This window comes from Agelaius tricolor, unplaced genomic scaffold (assembly GCF_023055355.1).
Source record: "Agelaius tricolor isolate 1412-34295 unplaced genomic scaffold, bAgeTri1.0.p SCAF_13, whole genome shotgun sequence".
NCBI classification, from domain to species: domain Eukaryota; kingdom Metazoa; phylum Chordata; class Aves; order Passeriformes; family Icteridae; genus Agelaius; species Agelaius tricolor.
The window spans coordinates 12,764,898-12,779,843 of NW_027269273.1; the positions used below are offsets into that span (position 1 = coordinate 12,764,898).

At 38.2% G+C, this 14,946-nt stretch overlaps 1 protein-coding gene across 7 annotated transcripts in view; it reads right to left on the reverse strand.

The window, feature by feature from the left end:
* The window catches only part of RET (ret proto-oncogene), an 83,250-nt gene that overhangs the window by 35,796 nt on the left and 32,508 nt on the right, over positions 1 to 14,946 (reverse strand). For all 7 annotated transcript variants that reach the window (XM_071438764.1, XM_071438766.1, XM_071438768.1 and 4 more), the window contains 4 exons: positions 3,862 to 4,113; positions 2,007 to 2,300; positions 1,297 to 1,538; positions 90 to 291 (listed from right to left, as the gene is read on the reverse strand). In XM_071438764.1, coding sequence (XP_071294865.1) covers positions 90 to 291; positions 1,297 to 1,538; positions 2,007 to 2,300; positions 3,862 to 4,113 — 990 coding nt within the window. The remainder of the gene's footprint in view (positions 1 to 89; positions 292 to 1,296; positions 1,539 to 2,006; positions 2,301 to 3,861; positions 4,114 to 14,946) is intronic.

Genomic DNA, 14,946 nt, shown 5'->3' on the forward strand with positions numbered 1-14,946 from the left:
AATACTTACAAAATGCTCAGAAAAATTCAAGAATTATTGGTCATCTACTAAAAAGCAACTTCTCCTTTATTTGAAGAAAGAGTCCTTACTGTACTCATGCCGAGTTCCCCTCACTTGGCTGCCATTTGGGCTGAAGTGGATTTCATCAAAGATGTGCTCTACACGAAATGTTTCACTTATCCAGGGATCGTCAGTAATGATGGTTCCTGTGTATTTCTTTCTGCTGCTTTCAATGGGATAAATAGGTGTGGTGTCTGCATCGTACACAGTCAGCGTGGAAAGAACAGTGCCCTGGTAGGAAACAATAAATGGCACTGCTGAAGGAACTGAAGTTTCTTCTTCTGATAACTGGTTTGGAGACTGAAATACTGGTCAAGTAACACCTCACAACTTTCACTGAAACCCAGGCAAATGTATTCATAAGTGTCTTGTCAAGACTTGTTCTAGTCAGGAGATGGCAGCAAACTCCTAAAATCAGTCTTTATCCCTTCCAGATGCAAATACAATAAAAATGTACTTTGAAGGAAAAATTGACTACCAAGAGATCTTGTTGTTAGGAAACAGAAATTCTCTCATGAAACACACATCATTTATGCCCCCCCACAAAAAGTCTTCTCTATACCATTGACTTAAAAAGGGTCATTGCTCCTCCGAAGAGCTCACATGTGTACTTTTCTACTGAAGCAAGGGGCACCAAAGACTCCCAGGGATTCAGATCTCTTGAAAGATCAGCTTGGCATAGCAAGGGAAAAATTAAAACCATTAAAACAAGATCCTGGAGCTCGCCATTAACTTCACAGGTGCAGTGGTTTGTCTGCAGAAGTCAGCCACTACTTCTACAGCATCCTGGTAAATTTTCTGAACATACTCCTGATACATTACACACATTTGCATGTATGGGACAGGCACGCATGTAACACTTGCTCTAACAACACAATTTTAATCCCCTGGGAGAAGTAACCCTGTAACAAATAGAGCAGTGCTGTATGGAGAGACCCACAGTGATCTTGACCACAGACTCAGCAAATGTCCATCCCAACCTTGGAAACTGCTCAAATCTCTTTCATTACTAACCCAAACTCCTCTTTCTTTGGGATCTGAGTAAGACATAACTTGGGGCAAAGGAATCCTACAAACAGCATTTTACAATCACAGATCTGCAGAGCATGGTATGGTGATGGGCTTGTTGCCAAGATCCATTATCCAGGCAGAACATGATGCTTACCAGGAGTTCTGCCTCCCACTGCTGTGCTCATACTTCAGGGACTAGGTAAAGGAGAACATTACCAACATTACCTCTTTCCTGTTGAACTCCACGACGGCATCTGCAGTATCAGTGCCATTGGGAAGGAAGGGAGGAGAGTCATCTTCATCTAACACGTTCACCAGGAAAGGCACCTCCACCTGCATTTCCCTGAGCCCCTCTCTGACTGTGCACTTGGCAATGAGCTCGTATCTCTCCCTCTCCTCCCGATCCAGGCGCTGCGTCACCCGCACGCTGGTGGTGTTCTCGTTGTACCGAAAGGGAACTCCTTCCCCTGCCAAACACACACAGCCACAATCACTTACTGTGCAGGGCTCTGATGGCTTTAATGCTTTTCTGCAGTTCAGTAAATCCATTTGGACAGCATAACTACACAGTAAAAGATTCAGAAGTGAAAGAGAAGGAAGTTTTGTGGTTATATTAGAGTAGGGAGAAAGCACAGAATATATGGGAAGATTCTACAGTTTAGAAGCAGCACAATTTAAAGCTCAGGATTATTCTCAGTCTATTTTTAGCAGAGATATAAAATTCTAAAACTGATCTTTTCTTTAGGGAAGGGGATAGTCCTCCTTCCCATTTCCTCTATGTATCTCAAAGGCAAAATCTTCAGGCTCAGTTTAGGTTTGTAAAGGAACTTCCTTTATAGAATCAAATCTAAATGGCCTACTACAAAAGAGCTCTTTTAACAGTGCAGCTGTTTGAATCTATTGCTAGTATCTGAGCAGCTCAGATCCAGTTTTACCTGCAAGCAATTTGTAGGAAATGCTGAGATTCTGACACAGATGATGAACTGAGGGTAACCGGAGCTGATGAAATGTACCAGGTGGTTTATTCTCCTTGATGTGAAAGGAGAGATCCATTTCTGTGAAGCAAAGCTGCCTTGCTGTCAGGGAACTGCAAGCTGGTGCAGTAGCATTGATCAAAGAGAGGAAAACTGTGGTGCGTGCAGCAGAGTCACATTCCTTCTCTTGGAAAGGGTGGGATGAAAGGAAGACATACAGCATCACCTTGGACAATGGCATCCAATTTCCTACAGCTTCAGGAGGAAGAAATCATCATAAGAAATATTTTACAGAAGACAAGCCAACATTTCTTTTCCTTATATTCTACCCTAGTCCATTATTCCATAAATCCTATTATATGGCAAAGCAACTCTTCAATATGCCAGATGCTGGTGGGAAGACCTTAGACCTTAATAATCCAAATAAGCCTAAAACTACAGGGCTTGGCATCAATTTTGCATTATAGTATCTCAAAACCAGTATCAGCATTCTGTCTGTAAGACACTGACATAAAAACACATCACTGGCAGTAATCAACTCATTGATAGGACTGCTTTTTGAAGAGACTAGAGCAGAACAGGAAAAATAATGCATGAGATGGCAACAGATACTCAGGAAAAATCCATATCAGGACTAGCATTTCAGTTACAGCATTCCAACAGTATGGACCAAATTGTCCAGGTTCAGAGAACAGATTGCTTCATCGTTTTCAAATATGAAGAGGTGGAAAAAAGATAAAATCAAAGTTAAAACCAACGTGTGGCATCCACTAATACATCCTCAAGCCTTGTTTTGATTCCCTTGACTACAGACAGCACAGTAATATCTCTGTAATAGATCTAACTCACTTGAAAAGAAGTTCTAGGTCACTTTGATCTGTATGAACAAAACAAGGCTCTCGGGTGTTAAGTAGCTGTTCCTCCTTTGTTCAGCACAAATATTTGATATACATGAATGCCAAGTACCAAAAATGGATGAAATATCAAACGCTCAGCACTTCAAAAATAAAGCATTAAGTGTCTGAAGTTAAAAATTTCAACATCAAGGCACCTAAGTTCTGAAGGTAGTGTTGATATATGGATCTTACAAACTGAAGACAGTTACTACAGACTCTCTTCAACAGTAAAATTTCTGCAACTGATCACAGTGGTATGCCATTAACTCCTCATCCATTTCCTCCTCCACCATCTAATGATAACTAATTTCCTCATAGATCACAATCACCAAAACCAATTTAGTGCTAGAGCATAAAAGAAGAGAAAAAAAACCCTGAGATAATGAATTGTTTTAGTTCAACAGTAAGCTTCCCTAACAAAACCAAATCTCAAGTGAGGGAGAGAGGTACAATTAACCATTTCTTCTAAGAGCTCTTTGGTGTTACATGCAATCGTAATTTGTGAATCCAAGTCACCAGAATTCAAGGACCATTTACTTAAGAATCTGAACCACTCTCAGAGCATTTGTCTTGGAATCCCTAACACAATGGAACTGGTCTAACTTTCATCAGCAGATGAACAAACTGCAAATTTCAGTGTAAAGCTGTGACCTATACAGCTGTGAAACGCAGAAAAAATATTTCCAGTAATGCAAGTGTCCCACCCTACTGGAGTTGCCTATTTGAGCAACAGGATCTGTCCCAGGTCAGCATCTGCTTTGGCATACTGCTGTGGATTTCACTGGGTCTGGTTCCTCATTTTAAAAGGTCAGATTTTCAAATTTGATGCTCATCTTCCAATGGAGAGATCTCATTGTCTGAATGTATTTTTCTTTAAGAACAGACACCTCAAGAAGAAAGGCTGGTTTTCTCATACTTACACAGCATGTTAAAGTCCTCTCTATCCAGGCTTTTGCTGAGGTAGAGAAGTCCCGTTTCTTCTCTGATTTGGAACCAATTATTTTCTTGTGGTCTTGCTCGAGGAACTATGAGATTGTGGCACAGATGAAAGTGGGCCACTTCCTCACGTGAATCCCTCAAGGCATGGATGCGCAGGAGCGGCGTTCCCGCCGGCTCGTCAATGTAGACATTCTCCAGGTACTCCTTCCTGGGGAAGTAGAGACTCAAGGCCACTGCAAAGGAAGGCACATGAGAGAAGACGCAGACACAGTTAAATAATTTTGGCACTGGTGTTTTCTTAATAGATGTGCTTCCAAAGAAACAAAGGTTTCATTCTCTAAGAAGTAAAGAAGCATTAAAAATAAATGTGGAAAAAGGCAGATCCTCATCTGGTGTAAATAAATACAGTTTTACTTCACTGGAGCCAAGGACACAGCCACCAAAAATATGGCCTATTGTTTATATTCAATCACAAAATTTACTGCTTTTTGAAAGTAAAACAGGTTTGCTGTAGACAAGGCCCAGTTTAAGATGAACACTTAAGGAAGCTCTGCTTGCCAAATTTTATTTAAGTTCCTATCTGGTGCTCTCAGTTGTAATTCCATCAGCTCACAGATGATATTCAAAGGAGGAAAAAAAACCCTTTAGATGAAATCACACACTTAAAAAGCCTTTAAACATGTTTTCTTGTTGAGAGAAAACACAAAAATTTGTCAATGGCTTGCACACTTTTCCTCAGGTTACACAAAACCCCTCTTGCAGAGCCTTTTTGGCTCCCCCTTTCTAAACAGGCCAGCATGATACTTTTGGTACAGAAAATGATAGTTTAAAAAAATACTGAAAGTGTTTTAAGTATTTTAAATATGACAGATGGGAAAGCTGAGAAGTGAGGGAGAAGGGAAACATACACTTTTTTTTCAGTACAATGACTATGACAGACCTGATCATTTCCCACCCTGGCACTGAAGGCATTTACATTTAGTTAGTAGGGCTCAACTGCCCCTTGATGCTGGTTTCTTCAGCTGATCTCACCTCACCAGGTCACTGTGCAATGGCCTCTCTACCTGTTTGCAGTGCTTCCCTTCCAATTTCACTTCTTGCAAATGTGATCACAAATCACTGATTTGCAAGGAGGGCACAAAGTGATGCTCACACAGACTGAAATACTGCAACTGTCACTCCTGGACTTTACATGCACTGACAGTCAGTGCTTGTTCTCATCCAGCCTGAATACTTGAATACTGCAGAGTTATGCATCACTTCATCCAACTGATAAGGAGTTAGGCATATAAAAAGCTCACACATCTGCTGAACAAATGTAAACAATAATAACTTCCATATGTTACTAATACAAAGCTCTCTCAGCTTAAATCAAGCCAGATACAACTGGAAATGATGGTAATGCAGAAATAAAACTAGGGATATAAAAACATCTTCAAAATAGCATCAGGCTGTAGCACATATTTATTCTGCATTAGTATTGGATCCATACACTGTTCTACTGAACCGAGTGCACCACAAACAAACTGTAAACAAGAGACCTCTAATTTCATTTAGAAATACCACAGAAACCATTGTACCTTGCAATGATTCAGACATCATCTGTATCCCTGGATGCAATTACATCCAGCAGGTTTTCAGAGGCCCATTATTTTTTTTCACATATATTTTGCAATATATGAATAAAGTGTTAAAGTAATCTGGTAGGTGAATTCGTTCCAAAAGAATTAATTCAAAGAGAACCCAACCAGAGTATTTTTGAGAGTTTTAGGAAAGCATTAACTCTGGACATTTTCTGTCCAGAAAAAAAAATTATTACTTTTGATTCTGGCGCTATCACCCTCTCTTCTTTGTAAGTAAGATTTCTGAATATTTGTATTAAATTACAAATATTTTTTCAGTCCCTCCATCTTTTTTGAAGTACAGGAAAACTTGGGGAATATGTGCTCCTAGAACTCCTAACAAATAGGTTCAGTAACAAGAGGAGTAAGGTGATATTCTAACACAAAGCCCACTCACAGTGCAAGTAAATAGACCCCCCTTGGGGTATTTTGTGTAAAAACTTGATTTTAAAACAATGAAAATTTCTTCACGAAAAATTTAACACTGAAAATTCACTTCTCAAGACTAAAAAAATTACTTTCAACTCACAAATGCATACAAATGAGGCTTACACAACAGTGGCTGTTATTTCCTTATTTCCAAGACTGGGGTAGCAGTCCTGTGCACAGTACAAGAACCAGCATTGCTGCAGAGATATGAAACCACCTCAAGCAGAAGGAGCTTATACAGAGTATACATAAACAATATCAATGTGTATCATGGGAAGTGGAAAGGGAGAAAAAGGGAGTATTTTGACTTGCAATTATTTGCTTCCTTATCTTAAACAAGTGTGCTAAATCTTTATATGCTTTGCTCTACAAATGAGGGCTCACGCTGCACGCAGGTACAGTCATGTTCAACCAAGCACATAAATAATTATGACAGACATGGCCACTTGAATGCCTGAAACCTGGTACACAGCTACATCTCAGCAGAGTCAGCATCCCCACTGCTCTGCATCTGAAAGAAAAGGCTAACATTGATGCTGCAGACTCTGAAGTTCTTTGGCATCAGTTCACAGGAGGAGTCTTTTCCATTGTCAGAAAGAAAGGGAAAAAATCCTGTAATATAAAAATTCTGATTTCTCTGTAAATAAGAGAAATGCAAAACAATGCTTTGTATTTTGAAGAGAGAGGATCCCTCCACAAAATAATTTAGTATTTACACAATCATTAGCTGGAAATGTATTTCACAAGTTGCAAAGCCACTTCAAGAAATTTGAAAAAGCTGCTGTAAGAGATTTAAATAGACACGTGCTCTTTCTTTACTCAATTCAAACCTAAAACTGATCAAACTAAATTCTGTCCATTGAAAGTGTTAGTTTTTAGTACAAAGCAGAGTTCCATATTGAGGACAATATCCAAGGGTAGTTTTAAGTGACACCAGTGAATATGTCAAATTTTCATATTTTACTTAGAAAACAAGTATTTGAAGTGAAGAGTCTTTACAATACTGCAAAATAAATAATTATATACATAAATATATTTATTTATATAAAAAATTAATTAAGCCACACAGCAAGATTCACCCAGTTTTGTGACATTACTGGGATTTTGTAAAGTGGTTTGTGTCATTCTGACTCAGCACTGAAAGAGATAAGAGATATGCAACAGACTGCCCAAGTCACAACCACTCTCTGCATATAAATCTTTGGAGGCTAATTTTAAAGGAGACCTTTGAAGTAGAAATGTAGCACCCACTTCTCAGAGGTGTGTTCATTCCTTTAAGCCCTAGTGAGTTAAAACCAAATTCAATAAACTTGCCATCTGGCAAGTATGCTGCAGGATGAAGAGGTTCTAATCCTGGCCACAGCTCCTTGTGTCCTGAAAAAAAAAATCCATTTCCAAGGACTTGTGTGAGCTTCCTATGGAAGCCAGATGGAGTTTTTAATGAATCTGCCATTTAAATAAAGAGGAATTGAGATGGTTACATTCAAAACTGATGCTTAAAGTGCTTTTGCTTAGGAATTAAAAGCAGAGAAAAATTTTGCATTCCAATCTTGAAATGCACCACAAGAAGGTTGTAGCTCTGTAGCATCACAGAATCATTAAAATATTCTGGCATCTCTGAACATTTTTTTAGAGGACACTTCAGCTCTCCATACTACAATCAGCACAGGAAACATGGCAAGCTCTGATGGATGAGCAATATTATGGGATAATAATAGCGTATCAGTAACACACAGAAGAGAAAAGTGATCACGTTTAAGTGGATGTAATGCTACTAACTAATAGCTCCTACAGGAAATAGATACAGTTATGACAGCAGTTTTCCAGTGCAGGGAGAGAAAGCAGGTAAAATGAGAGTAGAGAAATGAGATTATATGTACTTTGAAGCCTTCATGATTGCCTTTTGAAATAAGGCAATTTTTCATGCAGCTTTTTTCCAGTCATGAATGATTAGGTAAATAATGCCTTTTTTGATACAAATTGAATTTTTTCTGAACACAATTTGCTCTACAAAACTTAAGATGTTTTTAGTGCTTTTTATGCTTGCCACTATTGTCTTGAGCAGCATTTGGGGACGGCTCTTGATGAAAACTGTTAAAGTGACTACAGCAACATTATATTCTTAATATCAACCTGATGACAGAAAACACAGCTTAACATTTGAGTCACAAAATGAAGGAGCAGGAAATTTTGATTAGATATAGAAGAAGACTTGACTGTAAGGCATTCTCCCAAACAATGCCTGTAACCATCTTTCAAGGCACAACTACAAACTTCAAACAAATAGTTTTGAACTAGCAGATGTCTAATGAAGTTCACAGTCAAACTTCAAAGTTTGAATGACCACTGCTTGGTTTGGGTTACACTAGGCATTTGAACAACAAGTTTACTCCTGATTTTAAAAAATCAAATGGCTGAAATATAACATTACTCACTGAAGTTATTTTAGGTTTCATTACTGATGTAATGAAAACTTTCTCTCGAGCCTGAGGGTCTGTTACCGGCAAACTTCTTTTCACTAGTTCCTGTTAGTACACTTTTGTCCAGTAAATGAAAATCTTCACAGATCTCAAGGTGCCTGCTGGATGAATATGCATTTAAAAACAATAGGACCAGTTTGGTTTTTTAAAAAGAAAAGAAAAAAAAAATCAGCAAAATGGAAGTGATGGTTGTTTTTCATTCAGCAAGTAGTAAATACCTATATAACCTACACCTGACAAAACTTATGCAGAGCTTCTCAACCTTTTGGAGGAAAACAAAACAATTTCTTTAGAACAGAACAGCCCCAGGCAATCAAAATCTTTAATCCAGAATTGACATGCATCTCCAAGAAGAGGGAGATGCTCTTAATGCAATGATAACCGTGCCAATGTAACATACAGGATTTAATGACGTAACAGATGAACGTGGGAGTCTGTTGTTAATAATCCTCCATTTGTTGCACAGCATCAGATTTCAACAGGCAATTATCTGTCAAGCTTAGTTTTGTGTTCCTGAAATAATTATCTTTACTTTTGACAAGTAGCCATTATCTTCCATTACTAATATTAATATACCTAATGTTCGATTCATCAGGGAACAAGGCCAGTAATACACTTTCCTATTTTAAATTAAAGGACTTGCCCACTTAATTCCCTTCTAGTCTCTACACAATTAGGAAATAAACTTGCCCTCATAAACCAAAAAGTCTGTAATTTAGGAAAAACACTGTCACCTCACAGAAAAGTAGTATGGAAGAGCAGAGCTAGAAACACCACTTTGGATTCAATGGTCAGCTGTGCCGGGACCCTGATGTGCCTCCAGTGCCCGCCCAGCCAGGCAGCAGGGTGAGCCAGGCTGCCAGGCACCACGCAGGGCACGCTGTCACACACAAGCACGACTCACAGAACTTCTCCTGGTTTTATACAAAAACTTCAGCCAAATTCTGCCACCAGCTGTTGAGGCTGCAGTGTTCCTGCCTGGCTGTAACTCTGAAACTGGGTTTCAGAGTCACTGCAACAGTGACAGAGAACAAGTGGCATTCTCCTAATTGACTAGCAAGCCATTTGCACAGCTCAGCAGCAAGATGTTATTTACTTTTAGATGTGTCATTTTTAAGCTGATCACTACAGAAATTGTAACAGATGTGGTATGAACCCAAGAACGTAAGAAACTGTATTAAAGTGAAAACAATTTTTTTTGTCTTTTTTTCACAAAGTTTCCCCTCTGGAGCCCAGGTTAGAGTGGATTGGGGAAAGATCACTGTAGGGATTCATACCAGAATTTTCTTACAGTGGTTGTAGTCAAACTTATGGAGCTGGATAATTGCTTAGTGTCACCTGTTGTGTACATTTACATGCAGCACAAGTGTTGGAGAACAACAGAATAAATTTCAGTACCAGCAGCCTCAGTGAAATACACGTGCTTTACAGAACACAGTACCTCCAGGGAAAACAGGTCCATATGAAGTGATGGTAAGCAGAAACAGTCCTTAACTGGAATATACTCCAGACCTGTTCAACTGCTCTGCTTTAACTTAATTGCCTCTCCTGCGATTTTCCTCACCAGATTCCCACAGTCATACTGAAAATGACCCTGAATTTTAGACTGAAAATATAGAAATTAATTAGAAATATTATATCAGATATTATATTAAATATAGTATTATAGAACATACATTAGGTAAGATAAAAATATATATTTAGATAAAGTATTAAATATTCCGCTAGTCAGCAAAATGAGGAAGATTTTCTGGTATAGGAAAATAAGACAGACATCATGAAGCAAAAAAATGGATCTGACAAAAACAGAGTTTGTTTCCCATGTCGGGCATACTGAACAAAAATATAAAAAACGTCCAGATCAAAGACAGAGCCTGAATTTATCAAAAAGAAATTAATCTTGATTTGTGACAATTGCCAAGATTTTCATTTGTGTCTCAATTCAAGACTGCAAAATCTGTGCAGCTCAGGATCCTCCAGAGAACAGGACAGCACCTCTACTGAAGCTTCACTTGTGAGTTCAGACTGAGGTCAAACCTGTGCCTACACTTTCCTTCCAGAGCCTGTACCTCTAAGTAAGTTTGAGAAAATTGCTCTTTAAGTGCCACAAAGGCTAGAAGCTTCCTTCCTCTTGCATTCTTACAATTTGTTGTTTGTTTTGGGGTTTTTTATTACTTTAGCAAAAGACAAATTTTTGATGCTTCATTGTTCTAAATACCAGTGTCAGTAGAACTTAAACTATCCATTATAGAAATTAATATGCATGGAAAGCTTCTTGTGAGAGATTACAGGGGTTTCTGAAAACTCTTCAGATCCTGATTCTGCCACTTCTCCTTACTTGTGTGATTGAATACTTCTTTAAATATGGCCTAATTGTTGGAGAATACCTGGACGTAATTTTGCTCTGTAGGAGTACTGAGCTGAAATGTAAGACAAGGAAATAACTGTATTGTAGCACAAATTATATTAATGAATACTTAATAGAATTAATTTACTCTGTGTATGATCTCATGTGCCTTCTAGAGTGTGTTTATGTATTATGTGTATGTAAACATTGCTCTAATGAGAAGCTAGAGATCGGTGACATGTCTCTCACTGTTCTGTGCTAAAACTGACACACTACTTGTATCAAAACCATAAAATCCTCAAATAATAATGGAGTGACATACAAGTGCTCTAAATCCCTGTTGTACTTTAATTAGCTTTCACATGTATTTAACAGTGCTGAGCTCACACAGAAGATAAACATTATAGCAGCAATTTGGAGAACAAAGTACTGACAACCAAATAGATTTGCTTCATAAAAACATAAATCACAGGACACTTATCTGTAGAAATTGTTCAGCATACTTGATAAGATGAAAAGATCCTTAAAGGCAAAGACAAGTTTAAATTAATTATCTTAGTTAAAAGGATATCAGCCTCAAAAAACATTTCCTACATTAAGATACAGATCAAGATCACTGTGCTGATTCCTTAATAGAGCACTATATTTTCACAATCCCAAGTCATGAAAATGAATGAAAACCAATTGATTTAAAACCTGTTGATTTATGACAAAGATTTGTATATGCACAAACTCCTGCATTCCATTACGACTTAAGCTCAAATTTCCCCATTTCTCTTCCTCCAGCTGCACTTGATTCTGCATCACCAAAATGAACACAAGTCTTCCTGTCAATTATAAATAGATGAAGTCAAACATAAGGGATCACTTTCTGACAGCTCAGTGCAGTTCACAAACACCTCCATCCATTTCCTCTGCCTAAGCCACCTTCAGAGAGAGAACATGCTCAGGTGAAATAAGTACCAATATTTCTCACAAATGGCTTCCTTCCCCTCAGCATCACTGGACTGCAACAATGAACAGAACCTTGGCCAAACATAACAGGACCAATTTGGGATAATTGCACGATGTTTAATTGTTCTTGATCAACACCAGTGACCCTGCACCTGGGTTGTGGCAAGAGGAGTCTTATTTTCAGAAAAAGAATTTCATGCAATACCTTCTCATTTTCTAGGGAGTGGATGACTTTACAGCATCTGGATCAAATCTTTACCTTGGATTCTCCACAATTGCACTGGAAACCCTATTTTCTATGTTTAGTGCATATGTGTAAAAATTAGCCTGCTTGACCCCATGCAGTAAAATAGAAAATAGCTCAGCCTGAATTGCGTTTTATCCATAGCTAATATCTCTAGCTTCCCTTATTTTCTCCAATTCCTGCAGCTCATAAAAGAGATAGAGCAGTATAATTACTGCCTTACAGCAGGAGGCAATCAATGAAAACTTTTGCTGCTGGTGGTTGAAAAGTTGCCAGAAAAATGGTAATGACATGAACATCCACCCCTCACAGCAAAGTGCTCTGTTATTAAGAGCTGCTATTCTCTTTCCGAACACTCAAGGGAGCTATGAGCCTACAGTTCAAATTTTCAGTCCAGGAAGTGAAATCTCACTGTAACTGCAAGCTTATTTGTTTATTGATTTATTTAGTTTTGTCTTGAATTAACAGAACATTTAGGTTTAATCACTATATTTTAGGTTAAGATTACTATTTTTATATGAAATCAAATGCAGAACATAAGCTCTTATGCTGTTATTATTTTTAATACTTTATTATCTTATTCTAATGCATATACATATAAGAACTAAAATATTGTTAAGACACACCTTCACTTGAATTTCTAATTCCTTCAGCCCTCTGGCAAATAGATTTTCTTAAGTGCTCTTACAAGGAAGACTGCTTCTAAAACAGTTTCATAACAATCTATATTACACCTGCAATCATTAAATAAAAAAAAAATTAAAAAAAAAAAAAAAAGAAGAAGAAGAAGATAAGAACCCCCACTAGCCCAACTGTGAACATCCCTGTTTAATAAAACAGAACTTCTCCTTTGGGGACTTTCAGTCATTACCACAGAGTAGCTACTCATTATGCTGTTGTCTTAAAGCATAAATGTTGTCATCAGAAGGGCAGGATTGTATTGACAAGGCTTGGAAAGGGGCCGACAGACCACTAATGATATGTGCTGGGCACTGCTGCCTGTTCCAGACAGCTCTTCTGTACTGCCTCTGAGACAGTCACGAACTACATCGCAGCACTGACAAGGACAGGAATGAGCTAGAGAAGTCTAAAAGAAACAATAGTAACAGCAGCAGTAAAATCTGGAATACCAGAGGCCTTTACAGGACTTTACAAGAGCTTTATTTCCCTTTAAGTGAATTTCTGGGTTCCAGCCCAGTCCCTTGCTAGAGGGCATGCCAAACCACCACAGACTGCCAAGCGAGCGCATGCACAAAACAATCCTCATCTGATTATTAAAGACTGAATTTGCTTAATATATTTCATAACTACTTCAATGCCTTTTTTACTTTACAAACATTTTTAATGTAACAGCTAAAACTTTGCCCCATGTTTACACCCTCCACTGCCAACAGAAGAGAACCAATTCTTTGTATCTCTGATACATACAGTCACTTTTGATGAAGTTTTTGCTAATGCTGCTAGGCTGCAGCTTCTCTGTCAGCTAACTTCTTACTGTCTTTAATTATTAGGAATTTCTTCTACATCAAGATCTGCACCAAGTCCAGGCTTGCACTCATGAACACAGATAGTCCTTGATGCTGACATTTATTCTGAACTCAGACTACCATAGCAGTCATTGTGATTACACGTTTTTGATGTACAAACAAACTGTAAGTGACAGACCCAGACTCAAAGGAAGGGCTACCATCCTTCAGTGATTAGCTCCAGGGCAGCCCAACCCAAAAAGAATATTGAAACACAAAGTTTATACATTTACATTTTTCTCAGATGGTGAAACTGATGCTTTCTGCTCTGTCCATGAGCTGAAAACACCTCCAGTGGCTTTTCCTGTCACAAAGAAGTAATCAGGGCTGGGTTCAGCACAGTATCTCCATGAACACTTTATCAAGGCATTTTGATTTTACAATCCTCTGCAAAGGTGCTTGTTGCACTACTTCATCAAGAGCTCATGTTTTAAATTTAAGTGTCAGTAAAAAACCTCATTTCCTCTGCTTCCCCTCTTTCCTGATCAAGGCAGCAATATTCACAGGCTAGTAGACTGTAACATATAATGAAAACACAAGTTCAGATTTCAGAATACCACAGAAATGCAAATTTAAAACTTGGGTGAGTCCATTAAGAAATGCCTTTCTTTACCTCTGCCTTAAACACCCCCCTACACAGCAGAAACACTCATCAACAAACCAAGCTGGGTTTTAAAGTCATGGTACATGACTCAAATGCATTGACTTTTCTGTGAATGCTTCTCATGCAACAGTGTTTCCCTGCATGAGGAATAAAAAGCTGCCTGGCTTGATGCTTTTTATCATAAAAACCTAACAAAACTTAAGTTTACAGCATAGACTTATCAATTTCCATTTTATCCTTAATGACACCTGTTGTGTTTCATGCCAAAAGAAGATGACAATACACAAATCTTGACAACTTCAAGATTTCTTTCTATGCCACAGCTACCATGAATATCCTCACAGAAAAGTTGTCTCTTCCTTTCATAAATCTCCTCTGCCAACAGGTTCAGGACTCAAGGCTGAAGCTAAATGTTCCTAGAATTTGTGAAGTCAGTGTAACAAAAAGAAAAGAAATGGAAAAAAAACCAAACCTGCTGGGCTAAACTGGGATTCTCATGCTGCATGGGATTAAAAAGAGCTGGTTTAGGAAATTTCAGATCAAAGTTCCAACTTGCTGGTGCAATTAGAAAAATTGAGAAAGAGAAGAAGGAAATGTACCATGATCCCTATAATATAATTAAATGTCCATAACAAAACATTATCTGTATAAATCTTTATATTCAGAAACTCAGTTTCTGTTTGAACATGGATCCACATTGATTTTAGACTCTACCACTACACGTATGATGCAAAATGCACACCACAACCATGCCAGTTAGCTAGGAAATTTTGGGAATTGTTTCAGGCTACAGAATAAAAGGTTCAGGGTATAAATCAACCTTCAGGTCACAGAGTCCCCTGATGAGCATTAAAGCCACT